At 39.4% G+C, this 26,066-nt stretch overlaps 2 protein-coding genes across 2 annotated transcripts in view; both read right to left on the bottom strand.

Moving 5' to 3' along the window:
• Nucleotides 1–2,307: 2,307 nt before the first annotated feature.
• Nucleotides 2,308–8,762, bottom strand: LOC139452757 (C-type lectin BML-2-like). The gene is made up of 4 exons (XM_071234351.1): nucleotides 8,702–8,762; nucleotides 4,782–4,904; nucleotides 4,045–4,224; nucleotides 2,308–2,528 (listed from the first exon to the last, which is right to left on the bottom strand). Exons 1-4 carry the CDS (start codon nucleotides 8,760–8,762, stop codon nucleotides 2,308–2,310), a joined length of 585 nt encoding a protein of 194 aa, XP_071090452.1.
• Nucleotides 8,763–17,106: 8,344 nt separating this feature from the next.
• Nucleotides 17,107–26,066, bottom strand: part of LOC139453245 (uncharacterized) — a 92,773-nt gene continuing 83,813 nt past the window's right edge. The window contains exons 30-34 of the mRNA XM_071234871.1: nucleotides 25,609–25,755; nucleotides 22,125–22,413; nucleotides 21,078–21,146; nucleotides 20,435–20,630; nucleotides 17,107–20,299 (exon numbers count right to left, since the gene is read on the bottom strand). Of these exons, the coding sequence (XP_071090972.1) occupies nucleotides 18,132–20,299; nucleotides 20,435–20,630; nucleotides 21,078–21,146; nucleotides 22,125–22,413; nucleotides 25,609–25,755 (2,869 nt within the window). The 3' untranslated portion in view covers nucleotides 17,107–18,131. The remainder of the gene's footprint in view (nucleotides 20,300–20,434; nucleotides 20,631–21,077; nucleotides 21,147–22,124; nucleotides 22,414–25,608; nucleotides 25,756–26,066) is intronic.

Below are 26,066 nucleotides of genomic sequence, written 5' to 3'. Positions count from 1 at the left end.
ATATCATACAAATACATTGCGGTAGAGGGTTCAAGGTTACCTTCCCATCACAAGACACACTAAATCAGGCTCGCAGACATCCAATAATAGATGGTTTAAACATCACATGGCAAACTCCAAAATGGCTAACATCAATCCAGGGTGTCATCTACATTGATCACAGGGACACACAGGAAGATATAACAGAATACATACACACAGCAAACCAACTCAAAACCCAACCAGAAATAACAGACTACAAAAGCATCAACAACAGAACACCCATACCAGGCAGAACAACTACACAAACAATATTTCTCACATTCAAAGCCACAACACTTCCCACACACATAGTTTTTGGAGCCCTTAAATACAAAGTTAACCCAATAAGGAAAAAAAACCCTCAATGCAACATCTGCCATTTCTACAACCATATCACTGCTACCTGCCGACAACCGCCCATGTGCCAGAAATGTGGATCCCTTCGCCATGGAACCACAGAATGCACATGGGCGGCCTACTGCATACACTGTGACACCGAAAGACACAGCCACACAAAATACATGCCCCATCAAACAAAAACACATCCTTCGGCTCAATAAACACATCAAACAAGAACACCTCCCAAAACCGGCCAGAATTATCCAAACATACAACAGCCTCCCAGAATATGAAGACATCTCAGACACATCATCATCATTATTACCTGACCCCACCCAACCCACAAAACCCCGGCCCACACAATCAAAACGTAAACAACTCTTCTCTACCCCACTGCCAACACCACATACACACTCCTACCAAACAAACGCCAACCCACCCACCCCACACTAAACACTGCTTTACCCGAACCAAACATTCACTGCTGAATTGGAGGCAATTCATCACGCACTCAAACTCATACCGGAACTTCCGGAAGCAAAGGCATTCGTCCTATCCGACTCGCTAAGTGCACTTCAAGCCACCAGCGGCAAAAACAACAGGTGGAGCTATGTTGGAACCCCTCTCACATAGATAATTAATGGAAATGAAAAACCAGACACACTGCCGAAGCTAGCTCTAGACAAAGCGGAGATACAGTCTATTCCCTTTAGTGAACTAGAGATAACAGGCAAAATCAAAGCTTCTATAGCCCAAAGATGGCAAGCACAGTGGTTCGCAAGTAAGATCGGCAGATGGCTATACAAAATTCAAACCTTGATCCACCAAAAGCCATACTCATACTCAAATGAAAGGAATGTGGAAATTGCCATCTCACGCCTCACACAAACCACTATGACAAGATTTGTTCATCTTACAATCAGGCTGAATCCATTGCTCACGTGTAACTAGAATGTCAAGAAAAATTGCAGCTTGATCCGCTATCCGTCTAAAGCCAAAATCTAAAGCCAAGAGATGCAATAGCGAAGGCCAAACTAACTCTTTTTCTGAGAGATGGACAGCTACTTGAACGTATATAAACAGAGCAGCCAAAGATAAAAATGAAATTATATCAATATACGAAAAAAGAATTCATATCAATGCAAATACAGAAATTATGTGAATACCAAACTCACAATAGATATGTGTACCCTATTCACACACCTGAGACCCAAAGAGGGACAGGTCAGTCGACATTGCCTAGGCAGAAGGCGACCTCTTAACCACTTAATGCAACAACAGCAACGATATATTTTCACTTATCCCATTTTCACTTATCTGTTGGACAAATGTATACGTTCATGAATGTCTGATATATCACCGTCACCTGCTGGAAAGGTGGAACAAGAACACTTTATGTTTCTCCGAATTGCCGCAAACACTGAATATTATGTCATACAAAGAAGCAGAGGAAGCAATAGAAAGGGTAGTCACATAACCGAATTACAGTAGAATACAGTTACACGACATTTCATTACATAATTGATATCAGCTTCTGAGTTCCAAAATGAGTATGTCGCTTTCTAAATAAAAATTACATGTGTTTGGTCAGATAATTACACTGGCTATTTTAATAGAAACGTACCTAAACGGAAACTTCTTCATATACACTGGTCTAAATGTTATGTTATTGAAAATGATAACATAATATTTGGTCATTTGCCTCATTAATGTTTTGTCATAACAAATTCATTGACAAAATCAATAAGGTAACAAGAGACGTGATGTAACAACTCAATTAACAATTAGCATGCACATGAAGGTGTAATTGCAATGTCTGCTTTTGAACATGTAAATCGAAATTTAAAAAAACCTGATAAATACTTGAAGTACCATTTACAATTGCTCAATAACTAGAGAGCTCGTATATTCTTGTCACCGTTTTGTCATGCCAAAGTAGAGCCACATTCACAGTTCACATAAAAAAGGATGCTTATGTTCACACCGTATATCATTCCATGGATAATCAAACACTCCCTTTAGAAGCTTCACACAGTCTTCTTTAGAACCATGGTTAGACATGTGAGAGGGCTCGAAAAAACTCCACTTTGTGTAGAGAAGAGGGGATCCATCGCTCCAGAAAAATGTATCATTGTCATGGGTATCTCGCAATCCGATCCAAGGGCCACCTGAAATGTATGCTATTTCACAATCTTCATCTCATACGCACGAGCGCATACATAACGTACACTCGCTTTGGCGTTTTAGGTTCACATGATTTACTCTTTACTTTGTGCACTGTACTTAGGATAGTTTCAGTAAATATGTTTTGGATAGAAACGAACAATTGAAAGGGAGCACCGGTGATATGAAAGACGAACCTGTCTAAAATCTAGACTGCTTCATTGCCTACTATTATTACAGTTGGGTTGGCGGACGCTACAACGGCAGTTAATGTTGTTTACGACTGTTGTTGTTTAAACTTTATTTACGGATTCGCCGATCAAGTATGTCGAACAAAATCCAGTTTAAGGTTTTTTTAAACCAGTGATCTTGATAATATCCCCTATAAAATAAATCACAAAGGGTTTCCCAGTCTGAACCAGACAAAATATATACTACTCCAAGTTTGCTAAGGATAAATTTTGATGATCAAAGTCATCCAACAAATAAAGAACTATCCCGGTACAAAATGATTGGGTAACCCCTTTTGGACCTCAATTTCACGATGAACGGACAGAGGCATGCAGTCTACGCTGCACATCACTACCACCATTTTCTTCTGAGGATTGCAACAACTGAATGCACTTATGCCCCATCAACATCAAGGACGTCGTATCAGTTACCCAGAGACATGCAGTTGGTTGAAAGTGTTCCACCACACAACAGGCAGTGTGATTTCTCCTGACTTTGTGACTGCCATCACACCAAGAAATGACCTGCGGACCGCCATTGGCGTTAATATTTCTACTCAGAGTGCGTAATCGTCTCCCTTGATTTTCCCATGACAACCATCAAGACACTAATCGGGAGCATGTGACGACGGTGCAAGGCTGGGATTGCATCACGTGTATCACAAACGTGCTACTGAAAGTGTTTTATTGGACAGTGAATTTGTTTTCGTGATTTTTTTGACGATTCAGTTTTGGTCAGATACCATCATTTTGACGGGTTCTGCTGGCAAAATGGATAGTATAACAATAAGATCTGCATCTAATTGTTACTTTCGAGAACAAATTCGATTTATTATCCGTCCAATGATCCGCTAACCCGGCTCATTTATTTTCACGCGAGGCTCTCAGAAAGTGTAGATTACTGATCCTATTTCCTAGTTTGACTTGTTCCGAATATTCCCGTGGGTTTCGTACAGCTAAACAATTGACTTGCAATTGCATGTGTTTGTGACGGGGCAGGATACGTTCGCCTTTTCGCGAATATTTGTTATCACTATTTCATAGCACATGCTTATGTTATAGTTAGTTTTTATGGATTCCATATTTCCTATGATCATGGAAAGGGATTTATCGCTTTTATTGCACACGGCCGGTAACTATCTTGTCACCGCCTGCCTTGTTTGTTTTACAATCATACTACACGTTATGCGTCACACTTTCTGATACATTAAACATATACACGTGTTCTCGATTTTAGAAAGATGTAATGCTTTGGATGATAAATTACAAAAGCCATGATAGTTTTACCTACCGTTCAATCCATCAATCCTTTGAATGACCCTCTGTTTTCTAGAAGAATCTATCTTTGCAAGTGAGCCACCATCAACCCTGCACCTTTCCAAAGCTTTGAACCAAGATCTCTTTGTTTGGTACAGTTTGAAGAATAGATTTTCCTTACCAAACGGTACTTTCAAGTACCCCTTTGGTCGAACTAACATGAAGGAAAGCAAAAATTACTTTCAAATGTGGTATATTTGTGCATCCAAGTAAAACAATGCAATAGTTGTATCCTTTTAGACTATTCTTAATAATCCTCCAACCTTTTCCTTTCTCAACTCTGCACTCACGTAATTCCCCGTCCTCAACCTCCTTTACTGCACCCTTTCACAACTGGCCATGTTAACCTTATAGAAGCTTGCCCCTTCTCATGGGTATGTGGATCACCTCCTCAAAACCACCTCATCACTTACTCTTCACATTTCTCCATCAATGATCTGCCTACTACTTCAACGCCGCCTCCTGCACTTTGTCATCCTCTAAACCTCGCCCAACAATCCATTTTACATCTTCAATATCAAATAACCCCAATGTCAAAACAATATCTAATAGACGTTATGAGTGTAAGAGCACATTGGACATGTAATAAAAATGGATGTCTTCTATAATCCCATATCATGTACTTGGTGTCTAAAATCACATTTTTATTGGTTTTCCATTGTAATAATTTATCGTAACAATGGAAAATAATACGTATATCATGTCACCCACCTTTCGTCTTTGACTTTTTTGTGGTATGATTAAAACACATCAGGTTCAGATGACGACGAGGCTTGCAGATCCCTTCAAGTTCAAAAAATTGTTTGCAAGCTGAGTACCCTGCAGTGCTGAACCCTGAATCATTTGAGCAAAGGGATTTGAGTCAGCACTATACCGAAAACAAGATGGGCGAGGATGCTTATTAATGTGTGCTTGAACTATTGGTTATTTACAAATGAATATTTTATTGCAATTAGTATATGGAAACATACCTCAATCGATGGGAACTTTGTATGTTAATATTAGTCCACCTACCATCTATATACACTGTAATTAATAAAATAGATTCCCCGCTCAACTGAATTGGAAAGGATACTAAAACCTTTCCAAAAGGAAGGTAAGTATGGAAGCGTTTTAAGACTTATCTCGTTAAGCAAAGCTTTGAGAGATTCCCTGTTAAAATATTATATTACGCACTGTGCTTGTCTAAAAAGGATCGGCGGTCAGACTTGGCAACTTATATGTTTGTGCATCAGCTTACCCCGAAGCTTTCGATCTCTCTGCCCTGTTCAGTGCCATACTCGGAAATATTGCAGAAACATGACGGTGGTCTTTATATATTCGAGTATGGATCAGACAAACCAGTCATGAGCATCCCTCTATGCAATTGTAATACATGACATTGTATCAATAAACTCAGCAAGCCTGGCCACCCGATCCCATTAAGTCGCCTCCTCCAAAAAGCATTGGTTGTTGAAGACCAATTCTAACTCGGATCTTCACGGGAACGTACGTACCATCAATCACTGGATTGTCTTATGAGACACAAGTGTAAATAGGTCGCCGTCATATAGCCGGAATATTGATGAATATTGCGCCGTTAAAACAAAAACACACTATTATAGCTTTCCAAGACTAATTAGGACTTCTTGCCGATTTCATCGGAGGTCCTCTTGTAAATATTTGCCCTATCTGATGGATCAGTTTTGTTTCATAGGGCATACGCATCAAGCGCAATTGCTCCTTTTTCCATAGGACAAAAAAGGCTAATTGCCTTATTTACCCCACGGGATCTGTATGTTTAGGACTTCATAAATACAATAAATTGTCCCAGAAAATAATAATGCTTCAGGATACTGTGAAAAAATGAAATTGGGACTTGCTCATGTTTAGACTTTCCTTTTCGCCATAATTGTATTTTTGACGATGTCAGAAGTCAAAAACGTGCAATTGAAAGACAGGAAAAAGACTCGCCGTCTGCAATTTGAACATGTCTGAATAATTTTACACTTGTATTTCAAAGTTTTCCTCAACTCTAAAATTTCACATTATAGACCCAGTGGGCCAAACCGGGCCCTTATTCTACCTACTCCAATTACATCCAAGTTTATGGTCTTAAGTAGTTTCAGCAACAGGGGTCAAATTTCACTGATAATGATTCACTAAAATGAAGAAAGGTACTGCATTGGTTCTTGCGAAAATGTTTAGGTCGATAGAGTTTGTGCTACAAGAAATTGGATCTAATTGGACAATTTGTAAAGGGAGATAACTAATAACTTATTCGGCCCAAAATCCATCTTTCCCAATCTTACTCCAAAGTACCTTTTGTACAACTTTGAAATATTTCATGATTCATCAACTTTTTAAGGATATGTCATATGGTTGGTCGCCATATTGGACTCAACTTTTGATCTATTTTCTTCTAAAAAATCAAATTAAGATCGAATATGTATGAAACGTGGAAGATAAATCGTAAAGTTAAAAAATAAAATCAACATAAAATTCATTTAAAAATCAGCGGCTTATTATTTCCAAACTTTGCAATATTCATTGACAGACATTCTTCAAGATTTTAGGCAATTTGTTTAAAAAATTGCTAGAAAACATATTTGAACACCAGTCCTGTGTTTGTATAGCCACCAATTTGGCGGTTGCAAAGATCAATTATGTTACTGCTCAATTATCGATAATAGAGGAATGAAACACGTCGTCTGCTTTCGCAGTTTTAATGTGATTTGCTAAAATTAGAATTCTTGTGAAGAGAACAGAATTGCCTGAAGACGCATGAAGTCTTTTATTGGGACTACACTGATAATTATACAGCTGACAGCAACGATAAACCGAATAACAGGAACCCTTGCATTCTTAAGCTCGTTCCCAGCAAAGATAACAGGATTCAAAATGTTGTGAAGCCATATTAAAAACCTATTTGTGGCCATTATTTTCAAGATGATACATGTGCAGTTAGTAGTTTAACTTTTTCTCAATCGTTTTACAAGATTATGCCCTTGATTCAGCCCTTGCACCTTGACATATCCCGGAATTATCTCAAAATGCATTTCTAATATTATCTTCCCATATATCACAGAACAATCAACGCTAAATGTTTACAGTTTTATATGCGGTTATCATACCTGAATTATTCAAGAAGTTCGAATCCCAATTTTAATGTGGCCACCAAAGCAGCCAAATTGAAACACCTAGAATGACCAATTACTCAGCCATTTGTGTTTCGTGTGTGCAGAATTTGGGAATGTTTAGAAGTATAGTATTCGGACCCATCACACAAGTTTTGTGTCTGAATTGTTTTTCATTCTAGCCTTGACTTTTGACCTTTGAATTTTGAGAATGCGCCCGTTCCTCTCAGATACATTCTTGGCCCGATCTGTTAACACCATCTCCTCATGATCAGAAACGGCTGAACCAATGAAGCTGAAATTTCATATACTTATTCTCACCAGCCGTTTTGTTCAAGAGCTTCGACTCCGATTTTCAATATGGCCGTCACAACACGCTTTGTGGTAAGTTTTATCTATGGTCAGTGCTTGGCCATCATACCAGTATTTGTACTGAAATGTCGCATCACTTATTAAAGGTACTAGTATTTATTGTTAAAACATTCCCCGAAGTATGATATAAAAGTATCCTTCCTCTCTAAAAATACTTTCAATGATAATTTAAATACTTTCAAAATGTTATGGGAAAGTGTTTATACCTATCGTTGAGTGCACAGAGCGATTCGAAAGTAATGTGGATGTGGACAGGATCATTCAGATCTTGATAAAATTCTGAATTCTTTTAAACTGTATTTTTGACTCTTTAAATCTTGGTTTGTGTGCTTATTTATATTGTGTCGTTCAATATTGTGATATTTGTATGTTTTCGACATAGGTGCCTCGACGACAGTCTTTGGGGGGTGAACAATTGCTTTTGCAAGTGTTTGTAACGGTTGCCACCGGTGGATCAGGATACGCTCGCTGTTCCACGGATACCAGATATCAACGCCATTTTATACTGATTCCTAAACACAATCTTATGATATAGTCGGAATCTACAATGGACTTACTTTATATATGTATTATTTGTTTTATTTGTTTGTTTAAAGCCGCTCTCAGAGTATACCTGCTACATATGACGGCGGCCTGTAAACTAATCGAGTCTGGACGTCATCTATTAACCAAGTCAGCAAGCCTGACCGCCCGACCCTGTCAGTCACCTCTTACGATAAGCATTGGTTGCTGAAGGCCAATTTTAACCCGGAATATTGTGTCTTATGTGGTTGTTATTTGTAACGCATTTTATAATTTATCGTATACTCTTGGAGGAACATGTTTCAGCTATGTGAGGATTTTAAAATAGAACAACAAAATGGATTCTTTTAGATGATCGAAATCTTCAGATTCAATATTGTTTCTTTCCATGAAGTTACAATTATCTTTTAATGAAGGATGAATTAAAGATGTGAATGTGTAATTCTTACAACTTCTCTGTGAAGAAAGAGATGAGACGTCTTTATTAGAAAAACGTTATTGAGCTTCGCAATATCGCAATGCCGATGGAGCTGTTTCAAAACTATTTACCAAACGTTAGTAAGGCATTAGGAAACTATTCTTTTTCAACCATGAAAATAGATAACCAGATGGTGAACTCACCGAGAGAAGCCAGCTCAAGAAGATCAAGCAGCACCAACAGTCCACACAGAGCAAAATTCATCACGACTGCCAGATGTGAAACCGCCTGACTGAGACTCTGGAACCAAACAGAAACGGAGAAATCGATGCTGTCGAGACCTGATACTGAAGAAGGAGATATACTTACGAGTGAAGAAAGAATAAAATTACCACTATGTATTACTTGTATGCATCAAGATCTACCTTTCACATGTTATGCGTCATGTTAGAATTGAGTTTGGTTCAAAGCACTTTAAACATATGTAAAAAAAAACGGCCGAGTTGCATCGTTTTTCAAGTGTGACATTTCTTCTTGACGTTCGATAAAACACTTATGTTTCATGATCCCCTACTTTGCTTGGAGAGTATCAGAACGACTTAACCCGGGCACTTATTCCTGGTATCAGTTGAATCTGTGACAGCCACCACCAGTATTTCATATGATGAAAATGGTATTTCGGATCGTTTGCATGATCATAATTACATCATTACTCACAAAGTCAGAATTTAAGTAAGCCTATACTGTTATTTGTACTTTTTGATGTTGTAAGCCCAAGAATGGGCAACAAACTACATGTACGTAAAATTATTTGCAGTATTTAATTAATCGATAGGGAAAGCGATAGCACTGCACGGGAATGAATGATTCAGGAAGGATTGCATGGGGTCACAGGCAGTGTTTCGGGTGTGTTGAGCGTTAGATTCTGGGTCTAAAACCCGTTTTTCAAAGCTGATCTTTCTTCTGACGACCGGTAATAACATTAATAGCATTAACATTAAGACCCCCTTTTATTTTTCGAGACATACATGTTCACTGGCGGAGACATACATGTTCACTGATGGAGACATACATGTTCACTGGCGGAGACATACATGTTCACTGGCGGAGACATACATGTTCACTGATGGAGACATACATGTTCACTGGCGGAGACATACATGTTCACTGATGGAGACATACATGTTCACTGATGGAGACATACATGTTCACTGATGGAGACATACATGTTCACTGATGGAGACATACATGTTCACTGGCGGAGACATACATGTTCACTGATGGAGACATACATGTTCACTGATGGAGACATACATGTTCACTGGCGGAGACATACATGTTCACTGATGGAGAACGCCCAAAGTGATGCAGATCTGAACTGATAGCTTTTGAGCACGGGAAAGGCTACAAAACAAAACCTGAATCTGGGATTCGACCCCATGCCCATATGAATCTGGTACACCCGAGGGACACAGATACATGTACTTAGTGTTGTCCTAGGACTAGAAATCATAAGGAATCTGTATCCAGGTCATTCAATAAGAATCTATGTCAAGGTAGGTCATTGTATGCTAAGAACCATTGTGAGACGTATGAACAATGGTTCCTTACCAACTTTGAGTACGTTTACCCTTGCAGGAACAACCGCTGATATGGTATCCGTCACCAGAGACACATTACTGTCTCAGAGCCAGCCAGTCCTGGTGTTATCTCCTCAATGTCGAGCGCCAGGCAGGCTAACAAAATAATTATCTTTCAACGATTTTTCCATTTCGGGACGGACGCTCTGTCCACTAGACCGCATGGGCAGTTTCTCTTCATTGTAGCACGGGATGCGAGCGGTACCTTTGATCTTACCCGTGCTGCATCATGGTAGTAAGAGCACGGTTTGTTAAAGATTATTACCACTGGCTGATGCCAAGATCAGCAAGCTCCGCCTACTAGCTTGAGAAATTTCAAACTTACAACAATGTTTCTTTAGTGTTGTACACAGTGTTCAAGAGTAATAACGTAAATAAACAACAACAAAAACAATAGAAATGTTTATAACTTTATTAAAAGATTAAAATTTACCTGTCAAACATAAAACCAACTGGACACAGAACGCATTTTGCTAAATTCGGAAAATTAATAGTTGAAATTTCTAATGTGCTTTTGAAAATTCCAAAGTTAACACTTGATTTAACAATAAGATTAAAAGTTAAAAACGGTTCGCAGGCAGAAAGCATGTGACGTCATATTTAACGGCATATCATACGTCACTAAATTTTACACAAACTCGTGCAATTTTGGAATGACCGTCGCAACCCGTGCTACAAGTCTCTTACAACACACCCAACTACTCGATGGGCTCCGCCGCTCGGTCCTTTTGTCCGTCAATCAAATGCCAAGCCAAACCGTGCTCTTACTGCCCAAACAACTCGTCTTGGTGTGTTGTAACTATAACCGAAAAAGCAAGTTGAGAGGTACATCGATTTTCAACAAATAACAGATATATGGGAGACTACAATTGCGAAACATCATTTATACGGGACATAAATTTTATCACAAGTGGGCATAAATCGAACGAATATATACACTGTGAGAAACTAAAGCCATTAACCTTTACTTTATTCATGCAATATGAGACGAAATGTGGAATTATTATTATAAATTCATGACCATAATTATACTGATATTCGAAATAGGATATAGGGAAGGATAATGAGGTAAAAAGCCATCATACTTGTCCCTACTTTAGAATCACTGTCTCACATTAAACGCATTTTCTAACAAGGGCACTAACTACCACCTAACTGTTTTCAAGAACATACGAGAACATTTTAGACCATTAAAACACATAAGGTGCTTCTTTTTCATGTTGAGATTTTCTAAAAGCATAAGCTATATATCTCAATTGCAAAACTTGCCTTATTTTGTTAACTGCCCCAGAATTCTAATCTAGGTTTACAGCTTAAACACACTGCACAAAACCCTTTTTAAAACATGGCATATCAAATTATGGTATTTAATGTACCCTTTGGAAGATTGATTTATGTTGTAGGGTGAGAAGAGAAATAATCGACACGAGTTAGATCGGGCATCAACAGAAATGTTTCCAACTGAGTGGGCACCCATATCATCCCTTTCGTAATTCTTACTGATAAAGAAGCGCCTGTCCCATACTTCGCCGTTTTTATTATTGACAATTAAAACATTTCAAGGGGTGTCGGGATAGCCGAGTGCTTAACGCGTTCTCTCACCATGCCAAAGGCCTGGGATCAATTCTCCGTGTGGTTACAACGTGTGAGCCTATTTCTGGTGTTCTTGCTGTGACTAAGCTGGAATGTTCCTAAAAGCAACGTAAAACCCAACTGATAAGTGCAAACTTCCAAATTTTGAATGTAAGACTGACAATTTCTCTTTTATATGTGAGTGAGGGAGTTAAACTTTTACGTCGGATTACCAATGTTGCAGCCGCATGCGATCTGATCTTCTTAAACTTTGTCGAAAAAGGACAGTTCAAAAATAATTTTGATATAACAGTTTACAAAAAAGCAGATTAAAATCATCATTTTTCAATAGGTTAGGTGGTATCAATTAGAACTAAAACAGGCTATAGACAAACAAGGAAACAAAGCTTGACAACCTAATTGTGGATCATGGCGTCATTCAGTACATCTGCTTCCAGCATGAAATTATAGTAGTACTTAACACTTTTAATATGGAATTTTGATATTTGGTAACATTATTTCAAGTAAGAAGACAGTGTTCTAAACACTAAAGTAGGTGCATACACAAGTAACTCGGCCAAGAGGAATATAACATCGCATAGAAAAAAGTATAAAGGTTCAGAATAGCATCAGAACTGTGCAAACTGGATCAACACAACGTTACGTTGCAAACGTCTTTGGTGTCAGCCAAAGTGTGATCAGCAGGGTATTGAATCGGTACCAGACGTGCAGGTGGTCAACATGCGTTTCACCACACAGCTGATAGGCAGATTTCTCCTGATTGCAGCAAGACGTTACCACGTGATTGCTGCCACACTCAGAAATGACCTGCGAAACGTCAATAAACAGTGCGTTATCGTCCCTATAAGACTGGTCTACGGTCACGCATTAGCATTCCGACATCATAGACAGGTACGTTTCACTGATGAATCGAGATACTGTCTAGACTTCACAGATCGTCGTACCCGAGTGTGGTGATGTAGACAAGGAACTAGTTCAGTATTCGAGCGTAGACGAACATGACCGCTGTGAAGGCACAATCGTGATTTGAGGTGGAATCAGTAGAGCTGGAAGAACCGATCTCCATGTCCTACAACAGGGCACGATAACAGGTGTGCGCTGCAGGGATGACATCCTGGATGTGTACGTGAGACCGTATGCAGGTGCTACAATGTGCTACTGAGAGTTGTTTGATGTTGGACAATGAATTTGTTTTCATGACTTTTTTACGTTGCAGTTTTGGTCAGATACTCTCATTTTAACGGGGAATCTGACTGATTATTGGTCACGTGTTGTTTGTTGGTATTGTGTCACATGACAACGGACTTTCATCAAACATGTCTTCACGCAATATTTGGTCTTTGGCTATTTCAACAGATGCACACAATTGGACGCATTACCTTTTCAAGTGGTGATCCTTAGCAAACTTTGAGTGGTATATTTCTACATTCTACTTTAAATTTCAAAATACTAACCTTGTCTACTGGCATCTGTGGAAGGACAGCCGTCTCAGCTGCTGCCTTTTTCTTGATTCTATCCAAAGTCTGCTTCACCTTCATGTGACAAGTCGGACTGGATAATGAATGTGTTCTTTCCTTCGGCGAAATTCGAGCCCGACTTCTCTGGACACTGCCAGGATTACAAGGAATCGGTCTTGTTCCACCTGAAAATGAATCACAGACAAAGGATGCGACCTCCTCTGCGTGGTAGAATCAACTTGACATGTAACTGTGCCTTTGACATTTTGTAAGTGATGCAAGTTTATAATGCTTCTATCATGTATAATTGAACTAAACTAACTTAACTAAAGCATATCTATTTATTGGCGAACAGAACTAACTGTGAGGAAATCAATCAATAAAACATAAACTCACAATGATTAATGTAATCAATACCTGTTTACTGTTATCAGTGAACACATTTCACTGAACAGAAGAGGCATTGTAAAAAGTTACAATCGTGTCGCTTAGACATTAATACTTTATTTCTTCATAACAAGAGCCACGTCTTCAAAGCCATGCCGCATATCGATTTGGCGAGAATACCTTACGTTCAAATGTTGCTCTGGCGAGAAGACATCATTAACAATGTTTTACTAAAATACAGAGGTTGCTATATCAACCAGAAATATCAATGCAAGATCAATAGATCCACCACATTGGCCCATGGGCCACCGCCTTCTGGGCATTTTTTTACTCCAGGCAATAGTTCTTATTCATTTACAGCCAACGGGTACAGACATACATTTAACAGTTTGACCAAGACCCAAAATATAAACAATTGAATATAACAACTTTGTGCGAAATGAAAATAGAATGCACAGGGCTTGGCGTGACCAGCCGATTGATAGAATCGGGCCCATTCTACCACCCGTCTAGGTGAAGTCAGGGTCAAAGTGGTGTATTGGGCAAAGGAACGCCATTCCTGGAACCAGTGTCCTCAACCACCAGACTACCTTCCTCCATCGACACAGGGGCGCAACCCACGGCAAACAGGTTGCCCAATCTGGTCGCCTCATATCCGGTCAAACGTTATATGATATAAAATAATATCCATTCACCTCAATACACTTATTCCATTTGTCCTTCAAGTTTTTAATACCACGTTTTTTAGAAATCCGCAGATTGGCCCTCTAACCACGTCTCTGTGGCAGCCTTTAGGTCCTCGTCATCCTGGTAGCGTCTTCCAGGTAGGGCAGATTTCATTTGCCGGAACAGGAAATAGTCACTGGGGGATGTAGGGTGGGTGATTTAACTGTACAGCCCCAGGCGTAGCCACTAGCGATAGGATAAGTGTATTGAGGTGAATGGAGATTATATTGAAAAATAAAAGTGCAAGAAGATATTCTGCGGTCTTACATTGAAGTTGCAAAACTTATTGAACGCCCCTCGTACATTGTCTATTTTGACCAACGTCCCGTGCTGTTGGGGTAAAAGCCCATTAACAAAATAACCGATTGTGACCAACTGGTAAATTTAGCCGCCTTGCACTACCAGTTCAGGTAGCGTGGTGACCAATTGCTGTGCACATTTCCGGTACAACGAATGATTTTTGACGCTTATTGCATTCCAAAAACGAAGTTCCGGGAGTCCCAAATAATGTCGTATCGCGGGACTTATTTTAATTTTTAAAGTTAAGTATTTTCAAATTAGTATGATATTTCACCACTTATAGCGTAATAAAAACATACATATCATTTTCTTTGTTTTGTCTGTTTAACTACTTATCAGTGTAATATCTACACTATTTTATTTGCCTTGTTTATCTGCATCACAATTCTTTCTAACCGCCTGGTTCTCTGTTAACTGTAACGTTCATACTCACGTTTAGAATATAGTATAATAAAACGTAATACTTTTAGAAAACCTACAGAAAAATATTCAACCCAAAATGTATTATATGTAAGCTATTTCACCATCTTCACGCTCGTTTCTGAATATACTAAGGCATTCTGAAAATGAGAACTCATCTCACTCAATACATCAATGGACACAATACCAACAACGTGAGCAACAAAAGAATTATTCTGAACATTTGGCATGTACCAATGTACCCGTTAGTATTATAGCAAAGAATTAATGGTGTGGTAATTGTCCACAATGCACGTACGCACATTCACACACATACTACCACATCTCACACCTCCCTATCCCCCATACTATTATTAAAATGGCGTGACCCCTTTAATTATTCAGTTGACAATTGTCAAGAAAGCAATAATTGTGCTGTCTTTTATTACATGTTGTTTTTGTAGAATCCCGGTTCGCCTTGAATATGTTTCTAGATCTGAAAGCACAATATATACCCGCGCTCGTTGGTGTCACCAAATTAGTAAACGTCTAACACCTGCTTTCCATCCACGTCAAGCTGAGGCGGTTACATACCTGGAAACGCGGCGTTAAACCAGTACCCACCCACTTATAGCATTATCTAATTACCATGAATTCCGCTTAACAATATGATCTTAACGTCTATGTCATAACTTTGGTGTTCTACTCATCGGTGAAATGTCACTGACGTCGGTTATAAACACTCAAAAGATAGTACAAGCAACTATTTGAACTTAAAGGTTAAAAAAGTATTGTTATAGCTTGTAAAAATATCATAAGGTTAGAAAAGACGGGCGTAGTAACTTTTTTATATTTGTTCATGTGCATGTTTAACATTTTCAATGCTGATTTGTGATATGTGATATAACGTCACATTGCTCCAATCTTAAGACCATTATGGTACAACGTCAGCCATATTTCATGACGACTCGAATTCAAAATATTACGTCAGAGCAATAGGTTTAATTTGTGATGAATCTGTGTAGGGTTAACTCGTTCTTCAATCCTTTCTTTGAAGGACAATACGTATTATGTAGCATTTCCTTCTCGAAACTCGAAACTCGAAACTCGAAAGTACTAAAGTTGTTTCAAATTTTAATGACAGCAGAGAGCTTCAAATATGGGGCTTTTCTATCTCCGATTGAGCCATATATCGTATATTCGCGTCACAATGAGCGAAGTGGCGTCATAATATTGGCATGCTGATTAGGACTAAATCTTAAACTTGAAGGCTTGCTTCTTTTTCTGTAGGGTGACCACTCCATGTTTTTGCTAACGGAGCAGCAGTGGCCCTAATATATGCGAGCAATGTTTATTGATATACACACACACAGTGTTTGATTGTATCCAGTGATAAACTCTGATTAAAGGGTTATCGTTCTTGTCGTGTCACTGGAATTTCTGGTCCATCGATCATTTCTCAGATATGTTTGCATGCCGCCATCGCACGGCAGGTCGTCTGATGAGCCTCAATAATGCTGCTTCGTCTCTCCTGGATGTCTTGTGGGGCTGACCTCGGTGTCGCCTGTCCTTAACTTCGGTATTTCTGTACTTATCTTGAAATTGACGTTGGCGTCCAATATCCCTTCATTATATTCCTGCATTTTTCATTCCAATAATCTGCCATCTTAACGCTTCAGCCACTCGACGACGTGCCATGATACTGCTTTGTAATGAGCATGCAGACTGTGTTGAGAAATGTGAACCCGTTATATTCACGACCCAATCACTGGTTGTATGGACCGGATTTGATTATTCACGGGCGGTCAAAAACAAACAAACTTGTGTATGGAAACCGGTATAGAATTCGTACATTATGAATATTCTGTAAAGCCGACTGGGGGCTCGGGGGGTTAAACTGTGTGAGGTGGCTGTCACCTTGTCCAGTATATTGTTACTCAAATTATCAACCATTGGTCGCCACGTCCAGGCTCATGAAGAATCACCAGATTTAGCTGGAATATTGCCGATGGCGTCTTAGAACAACAATACATTCACTGAGACAGTAGGAGGGAATATTCTACAAAAACAACTTTATTCATATAAAACATAGTTTGACATGTGAATGAATATATTCAATATTAATAGGTTGACAGATATTCTATGTATGATTAAATTGTTACACATGTAGAAAAGATGATACTATAATTGCACTGTGTACACTATCGTACATTGTCACAGTGATATAGTTTTGAAAAAACAACAACTAACAATCATTTCTTTACATAATCTTGACAAAAGGAAACCTATTCGTGATAGTGAGTGAGTGTGTTGGGTTTAACGCCGCTTTGAACAGTATTACAGTTATATCGCGGCATGTCAGCTTAATGTGGGAGGAAAGCCCGAAGTGATGCAGGTCTCAGACGTTTACCACTTCAGTGAAACCCACGAGCACGGGTATGGTGCTGACAAACCTAGAAACATAACGGGGGGAACCATTCATAGGTTTCTAGCGTGCCAAAGGGACGCAACTCTCCACAGCGAATCGTCAGCGCCTTAGACGACTGGGCCACCTGTGCCCTCTATTCGTAATATGTATGATACTCAACAACAAAGGTTCCTGTGACACCAATATTTTAGTGTATTTTTCAAACAAGTAAAGTTTGGTTTTCAACATTGTAGTACATATATCGAATCAAGTCACAAACACGCAACTGCTACAGAAAAGCATGCATTCCATGCAAAAGTTGACACACCAATTTATTGTGTTTGCGAGTAAGAGATCTAGTGTGAATTATGTATCCATATGCATGAGCTGAGATGCCATACACTCTTGTTATATAAAATCTGATTATAATGGAAAGCACTTTATGTAATCGAATGCAAATATGAACTTCTGGTATACAAAGAAATATTTTCACAACTGGCAACTACTTTCTCAGAAAATCTCTACTTACATAAATATGTTATGTATATGACAATTAAAGAGAATGGAGCAATCATTCATTCAACATGTCAACATAATAAAATGTTATGTTTTCCGAGAAGAAGTTAAAAATGTAAAGGTTTAAAACTAATGCTCACTAAGCTCACTCGAACCTTTGACAGAATATACAAATGGGACAAATCGAATATTCACAGTGACATGTATGTTACGGTAACATACATATCAGTATTCCCGGTACCACCAACATCCAAACATGGGACAGGTTGTTTGTCGACCTAGATGTTGAGACTGTAGTATCAGGTGAAGCAAACACACTAGATGTTGACACTGTAGTACCAGGTGAAGCAAACACACTAGATGTTGACACCGTAGTACCAGGTGAAGCAAACACACTAGATGTTGACACTGTAGTACCAGGTGAAGCAAACACACTAGATGTTGACACTGTAGTACCAGGTGAAGCAAACACACTAGATGTTGACACTGTAGTACCAGGTGAAGCAAACACACTAGATGTTGACATTGTAGTACCAGGTGAAGCAAACGCACTAGATGTTGACACTGTAGTACCAGGTGAAGCAAACACACTAGATGTTGACACCGTAGTACCAGGTGAAGCAAACACACTAGATGTTGACACTGTAGTACCAGGTGAAGCAAACACACTAGATGTTGACACTGTAGTACCAGGTGAAGCAAACACAGAGGTTGAGCTTGAAACAATTGTGCCGTTTAGGTCAGTACCTGTTGAAGTTTCATTGGACGTGGATGATGAGGCCGTAGTTACAGAGGTTGCGTCTACAACACTTGTGCTGTTTATAACAGAACCTTTTGTTGTGGACGTAGCAGTGACGGTGGTGGATGAAACGCTAACGGGTACAGTCACAGCTGATGTTTCTCCTGAAACCATGGAGGTTGATCTTTGGGTTGAAACCCCTGTGACTGAAGATTTGTCAGTAGACGTTGAAACTGTACTTGATATTGAGGACGACGAGCTGTCGTCACCAACCTTCACCACAACTTTGACTGAACTACTCAAGGAAGGGATGCCATCATCTGTTACTGTCACAGTCAGCTCATGCAGTGTATTTGTGAGTGGTTCAAGGCTTCTGACTTCTCCAGTCAGTTCATGTATTGTGAAAACAGAAGACCCATCAAGACTGTAGCGTAGTTGCGTATTCGGGTCCTTATCCGTAGCTTGAAGTTCAAAAATAGGACCTGGCAGTTGATCAAACCCAACGAATATCTCGTAAATACTCCTCGTAAATGTTGGCTTGTGCATATTTTTAGGTCCAAATACCAGTGAGTAAGAGATATTAGTTGTTTCAGTAATGTTCTTGTGAAAGTCAAATATGTGCAAGTAAAACTTATCATGGTAGTAGGATGTCTGCCAGGCATTAGGTCCAACCAAAATCTTCTTCCCATCATCTCTGTTTACCCCCAAGAGTGTTTCAGTCGCGCTATCTCTTGTCAGATTGTTCACCAGGCGAGTGTAGGTATAGTTTGTGAAGGAATTCCTTGACATCATAACAGTCAGGTCAACGTAAGCATATGACCTAGTCCCCACTGTCTCGGTTCTACCTAAAGTGAAGGTCGTGACATTTGAAGAACTTACGGGAATTGAGTAAAATCCATTTGAACTGTCAAAAACGGCATCAGGCATTTCGCCCTCATCGATTATATCATTAACCAGAAAGTCGTCTCTGGTGTCATTTGGAGACTCGAGTCTCACCATATGGACCAACTCGTGATATCCAAGGTCTTCCATAATGGATAACTGAGGATCACCAAGGGGGTTAATGTTCTCAAAGGTAGCTGTGTAGTTGTAAAATTTCCCCCTGAGGGTAGATGTTAGAAGCCAGCGAGCTGTCTTGGTTTCAAAGGACTCAATATCCCCAAAGTCTATAGACAGGGAAGGACTGACAGGATGTGTATCCAACTGCGTTCCAATTATCTTGAAAGCGACCAACAATCCCTTTTCATTTTCAATTATCTCCGGCTGTGCAGAGGTGATCTTCAGCTGGCGTGCTACGCCATATGCCCCATTGGAGACCATGACTGCAAGTGTGAAGGGAACAACTGGCTCAACCACCTCTGAAGTCATTGGGTCATCCCCCTGCACATACTTCTCCTGGAAGTAGTTGACAGTGAGGCTGGGATTTGGTTTTACTGTAATTATGTCTGGTAGGAGAGGGATGGAGAAATTCGAACCATCGACTGTGTAAGAGAGCGTCCCGCCGACATCATACAGAGTGTCCTCCTTGACTGCCGCCTTGGAGTAGGGTATGATAAGCCACTCTGCTGTACCTGACATATCTGTCTCTAGCCTGCCAGTTCCATCAACTCCAGTAAGGCCCACCAGAGTTGGGGTTCCTGAGGAAAGAATCATACAATCCTGCAAATTGCTTAAACCTGAATCATACACGACTTGAAGAACAACATTACACGCTTTACGTTTCATACTATATGATTGCGTTAGGACTTAGTATGTCCGACAGAAATACTTACCAATTGAAAATTTGTCATTTGTAGATGTTTCATCGCCATACGTGGCCCTGATGTTTACGGTGACCCGAATGCTATCCAGGGCTGATTGTTCACCATTCTCTATCTCTAATCGAGCAGTGAATGCATCTCGTGTGAGAACCAGATCTTGCACAATACGTACTCGAACCTTTGCACACACTCCATCATCACTGCCACTCTGAAAAGAGAATACATGGATTTTCAGTTGAACATTAGAACCAAACGTGGTCTGCACTGAATGATCTACATGTAGTTAGGGAATGGAAAAAGCAACAAAGGGGTGAAACACGTTAGAAATCTCTTATTCCAGTACTATTCCAAGATGTTCACATGCGTAATTAGGAACTTGTACCAGTAAGTACATTACAAGCGGCAACAGGGTTTTCAGGGTGATAGGACTGTTTCTAAAAAAGCAAGCATTATACTTCTCAATGTTTTAGCTGACATGAGGGACCTTTTATATCAATGACCTGACTATACCTAAAAAGGTTATTATCATATTAATGTAAATACTAAGTTCAATGTAATGGTCTTGGAAACTATCATGTCATCTTTTGAAATGTTTGGTTGAAGTTCAATACCCAATGCACAAGAATACAAAATCATTTAATAGACATTTATTTACCTTTTTTTCGCTTTCTTGATAGGCATTGATTGCATTTCCAAAATCGTCAAATATGGAGTCAAATCCTCTCTACAGTGATAAAACATGACGCAAATATATATATGTGAAAAAGAAGATTCATGATGATGATATTAGTTGCTTAAATCAGTTTTATTTATCCTGAGACAACTGTCACCCGAACCCGTTAGTCGCCTCGACAAGCATGAGATGCCGAAACTTATGTTTATCTCAATGCTACATCTTCTGATGACACTGGTTTAATAACTTGTCAATGTGAGTGTTAGTGTGAGTGAGCTGGGTTTAACGCCGTTTAACAGTATTCCAGCGTGTCAGCTTAATGTGGGAGGAAAACCCGAAGTGATGCAGGTCTCAGACGTTTACCACTTCGGTGAAACCCAACCCACCAGCACGGGTATGGTGCTGACAAACCTAGAAACATAATTGGGGCGAAATGGGATTCGAACCCACAATCATAGGTTTCTGGCGTGCCCAAAGGACGCAACTCTGCACAGCGAATCGTGGCGCCTCAGACGACTGGGCCACCCGTGCCCCCTTGTCAATGTGACATTACGAAACACCGATGATACGTGTGTCAATGTACATACCCAAACAATGTGTATTCAATTACCTATCATCAATGTGTGGGATGTACTATTCTTTAAACACTAGCTCCTCTTAGGATGGCGCGTCAAATCAGCTGCTTCGATCAGAGGTGATTATTATGATTTGAAACCTCTGACCGATCAAAATTTCTTTCCAAAGTCATGGAAGAATTATGGATTATATGTCCCTCTTGAATGAGTGGTGTAAGCCCTCACCACCCCGACCCATTATACGTTCGAGATGACATGAAGCACGGGTGACGTTATTTCATTTTGAGCTCATGAATAGAACAATGTGATGACATGTCACTCCACCTTCCCAACCCGCATTGAAAATGACTAAAACGCACATGAACAAATATGAAAAAGCTACTACACTTGTCCTTTCTAAGCTCCAACTGAAATAATCTCAACTAAGATTGCTTATATTAACTTTCCGACTTACTTCTTTTGCATTTTCTGTGTCAGTCTTAAACTGCTCAAATCTGGACATGATGACATTATAGGCAATGACATCGTCTTTAGGACCAAGTGAAGCAAGTGTTCCACCGTCCCAAGCTGTCATTGTTTTGTTCCACCTAAGCAGGAACTTCTCAACAATCTCGCTCTGTGTGGAGTTCATCGGAGAAACAATGGACGCGATCTCACTGGAGGAGAGGAAACCTCCTCCTGCACTGTCATCAGCCAGGGCCAGGTTGAAGGAAGACGTCCAACTGTTGTCATACACACCAAACCTTAAAACAGAAACCCTCATTATTACTCGCCCGTTGCAGATACCACTGTTAAATATGAATACGCCGGCATTACAGTGTTTAATTCCAAAGCGCTTGCTTATGTACCGCGAGAACTAGGTTCAAAAACAAATATTGAAAACTCCCAACATCCCTGGGCTGATCTATCGACATTGAGAGGAGCGTATGCACACTCGATGACCCCAGCAACCCTGTTGATGACGACGCTTGCCGTAATTTCGCTGGTGTATCTTGCAACAAAACTTCACATATTGTGTCATTGGTTTTGTGACGTGTTTGTAAACTTTGTGGTGCAGGACCCCGTTCCCCACAGCGATCGTAGTGTAACGATAGTCGGAAGTCTATCCTAAAGTATGGGACTTACGATCACCTTAACGCTACGATAACATTGTGGAACGGACCCTTAATTGCCGTTGTATGGTATTAAATTAATAGAGTCAACTTTTATTGTGTTTCAAGTATTTTACTGTTAAATTCACTGGGTTCAAGCTGGGGATCGTGTAGATATCTGCCCATTTTACACCCGACATTGATTTGTTTTTAAAAAAAGGCTATAAACGGCAAGTAATTAATAGAATACTAAACTTACTCCATGTATTATCAACTTTATGAAACTCGTGAATAGTTCTGGTATCTGACTCCCATTCGCTCCTCAGATATCAGAACTATTCAGTCGTTTAAAAACAAACTGGTGTTGCACAGGAGCTTGTTCAGTATTCTGTATTTGTGACATGAAACTATTGGATCAGATGGTGCGTGTTTATACATCTGTTCGTGATTGTTAGACGCCACTGAACACCAGCGGTAGTGATTATGTACATGTAAAAAGAATAGCCCGATCTCCCATCAATGTACCCGATGTATTCACTGCGATACTGTATACTGGTGAGCATAATCAGCTAACTAATTCAGGGATACCTATAACGAGATACTCCCAGGATATGCAAACGAACTGCCAGCAATACGCAAGAATAACAACATGTAAATTGTATATGACAGGACAGGGCAAGATAACTGGAAGGGTATGCTACCTTTAAAGAAATAGTCCTGAAGACTAGGTGTTTGCTTCTCTAGAAAATATCATCACCTTTTGTTAACTCGAGAGTTTTTAGCTTTAGCCCTTGTATTCAGATGTACATGGTGGTATAATAATAAAATTGAGTCTGCCTATAAACAGTCAAAATAACAACTGATGATTGTCAGAATAATGATGAAGATGTTAGCATAAGAAAGTGGGACTGACATTTGGACACGAACAATTTAGATTAAATTCATATAACACACATTGAATCATTATGTCAGAAATTCAGTATGACCAATAACATTTGTGATGTAAATATAGTTACCGAGGTTTTAATGGGTAAAGCCATATCTTTATTAAAACAGACGAAATTACTTTTGGGATCATAAAGGTTTCATTAAATCTAAAAAAAGAACGACTTGCAGAAAACGTAAAATCTGGTTTCGAAAATAGTGTATATTCACAAGAGGGAAGTATCACGCACCCAGATAAGCATATAGTAAACATAAATGCATAGATAATAGGCCTCGCCCCCTCAATGTAAGTAAAGCATATAAAACAACTCAGATATCACAATAGACATAGAAATAGTATGCAGACAAAATTCGAGAAACGTTCCATCGAAGATTGTAAATCTTTCTGGAAAATAGAGGAGCTCAAAGTGACAGCGAGGTATCTCCCATTTCGGATTTGTGCGACCACTTCAAGAAGAACAGGCATGACACAGATCTTGTAATTTCGGACTTGTAAATGCCTAAATCACACATACTGCTGACAGGGTCAAAGGTACGTTATTTTACGTATCAAAGTTTCAGAAAATGGAAACATTCTCGAACAATAATCAGTTGGATCAGTTGTAAAAAATAGGGATCAGTGGCCACTCCTGAGAACTGCAGCTCCTTTATTTTGCTCTGTGTGTCTAAGTAAATTCTTCACATCTAGACTGAATCACAGCTCTGGACTGACTTTATTCTTAGAGAGCACTGAAAGTTTTACTGAAAGACAAGCTGTATTAAGAAAAGGCTCAACAACAGATCACACTTTTACATTTAACTCTCTGTTAAAACACGTAAACAGAAACTAATGAAACGCATTTCATACCGTGTGGAGGGTGGGTATCTGGAGAAAGATTCTTCTTAACTGATTGTAAATGTTTTATAACAATTCATGATATGCTCAACAAGGAGAGAATTTGTCAACCTTACTGTTCTCTTTGTTCGTAAATGGTGTTGATAACTTTTGATAATATTGTATTCAACCTGGAAGATAAAACCAATTCATTAATATGTTTCTGAAACTCATGCTACGGCTGTAGGCAGACGAATCAAACTGATACTTTGGCCAATTGCTGCAACAAACGGAATTAAATTAAAGATACATATCAATAAAACCAAAGTTCTTATCTCTGGTGGTAGGAAATAAGATTATAAGAGAGTAGCTATGCTAGTAGCCCTTGAAAATTTCACAACGTATAAATTACCTCTAGTAAAACATGTAACTTTACGTACACCACAAAGGCATAGTGTGAAATAGGTATGAAAGCTATGCACTATGATAGCAGAAAAGCCGGTTTTAAAAGTTGTCCATAAGTTTGTTTTTGTTTTGATTTTTGTTTAACGCCGCACTCAGCAATACTCCACCTATGTGATGGCTGTCTGTAAATAATCGAGTCTGGACAAGACAATTCAGTAACTGACATCCTGAGCATCGATCCACGCGATTGTGATACGATGACATGCATCAACCTAGTAAGCGAACCTGAGCACCCCATCCCGTTAGTCGCCTCTTACGACAAGCATAGTCGCCTTTGACGGCAAGCATGGGTTGCTTAAGACCTGTTCTACCCCGGATCTTCAAGGGCCTGTCCATTAGTAGTCAACTTAAATTATTTGACGCATTAGTTGCAAGATCTCAACTATGAATAGTACCCCCTTTTACACCGTGTATATATTGTACAGGGAAACCGGTTGAAAACCTTTATACTGCAATGTTAGGTAACAGCACTTTGGGGAAAACGTATCTCTACACCAAATTGTTATCATACTGGCAACACTGTTGTCTGGGCATCTAATATGCAACCTTTCCATCTTTGAAAGCCAATTTTGGATGGTAAATACTAAAAGTTCAATTGTACCACAAAGGAAATTGTGCCTTACATTTCTTGTCCTCCAAAGAGTTCCTGCAACATGATCATGTAGTTCCTGAGGGCAGCATTACTGTTCACGACTCCTTGGATGATCTCCCCATTTGTGGCACGTCGACGTCGCTTTGAATTACAGTCTCTGTTCATTTCGTATATGCACCTGAAGAGAGTGAATGATTAGAGCTTAGCCGTACTTTGAACATTAATTCAGAATATCTCTACACGAAAGGAAAGCCCAAATTAAAGTGACGCAAGTTGAAGTTGTTAATCATTATCAAATGAGATTCGAATCTTTGAACTTGCATGTGATAGTAAACCAGCATACTTGTGCCATGAAAGGACAAGGCATGAAAGTCATTAATTGCACTGAAATTATAGTTTTCAAACGTGAAAATGTTTTACTAATTTTGGTCACGTTTGTACCATCATGAGAACCTTCAACTCCAATTACTGGGGGTCAAGACCTGCTCA

Source organism: Haliotis cracherodii, unplaced genomic scaffold (assembly GCF_022045235.1).
Source record: "Haliotis cracherodii isolate W230 unplaced genomic scaffold, xgHalCrac1.p SCAF_9, whole genome shotgun sequence".
Taxonomy (NCBI): Eukaryota; Metazoa; Mollusca; class Gastropoda; order Lepetellida; family Haliotidae; genus Haliotis; species Haliotis cracherodii.
The sequence above is the reverse complement of the archived record's forward strand: the minus strand, read 5'-3'. Positions and strand labels throughout refer to the sequence as shown.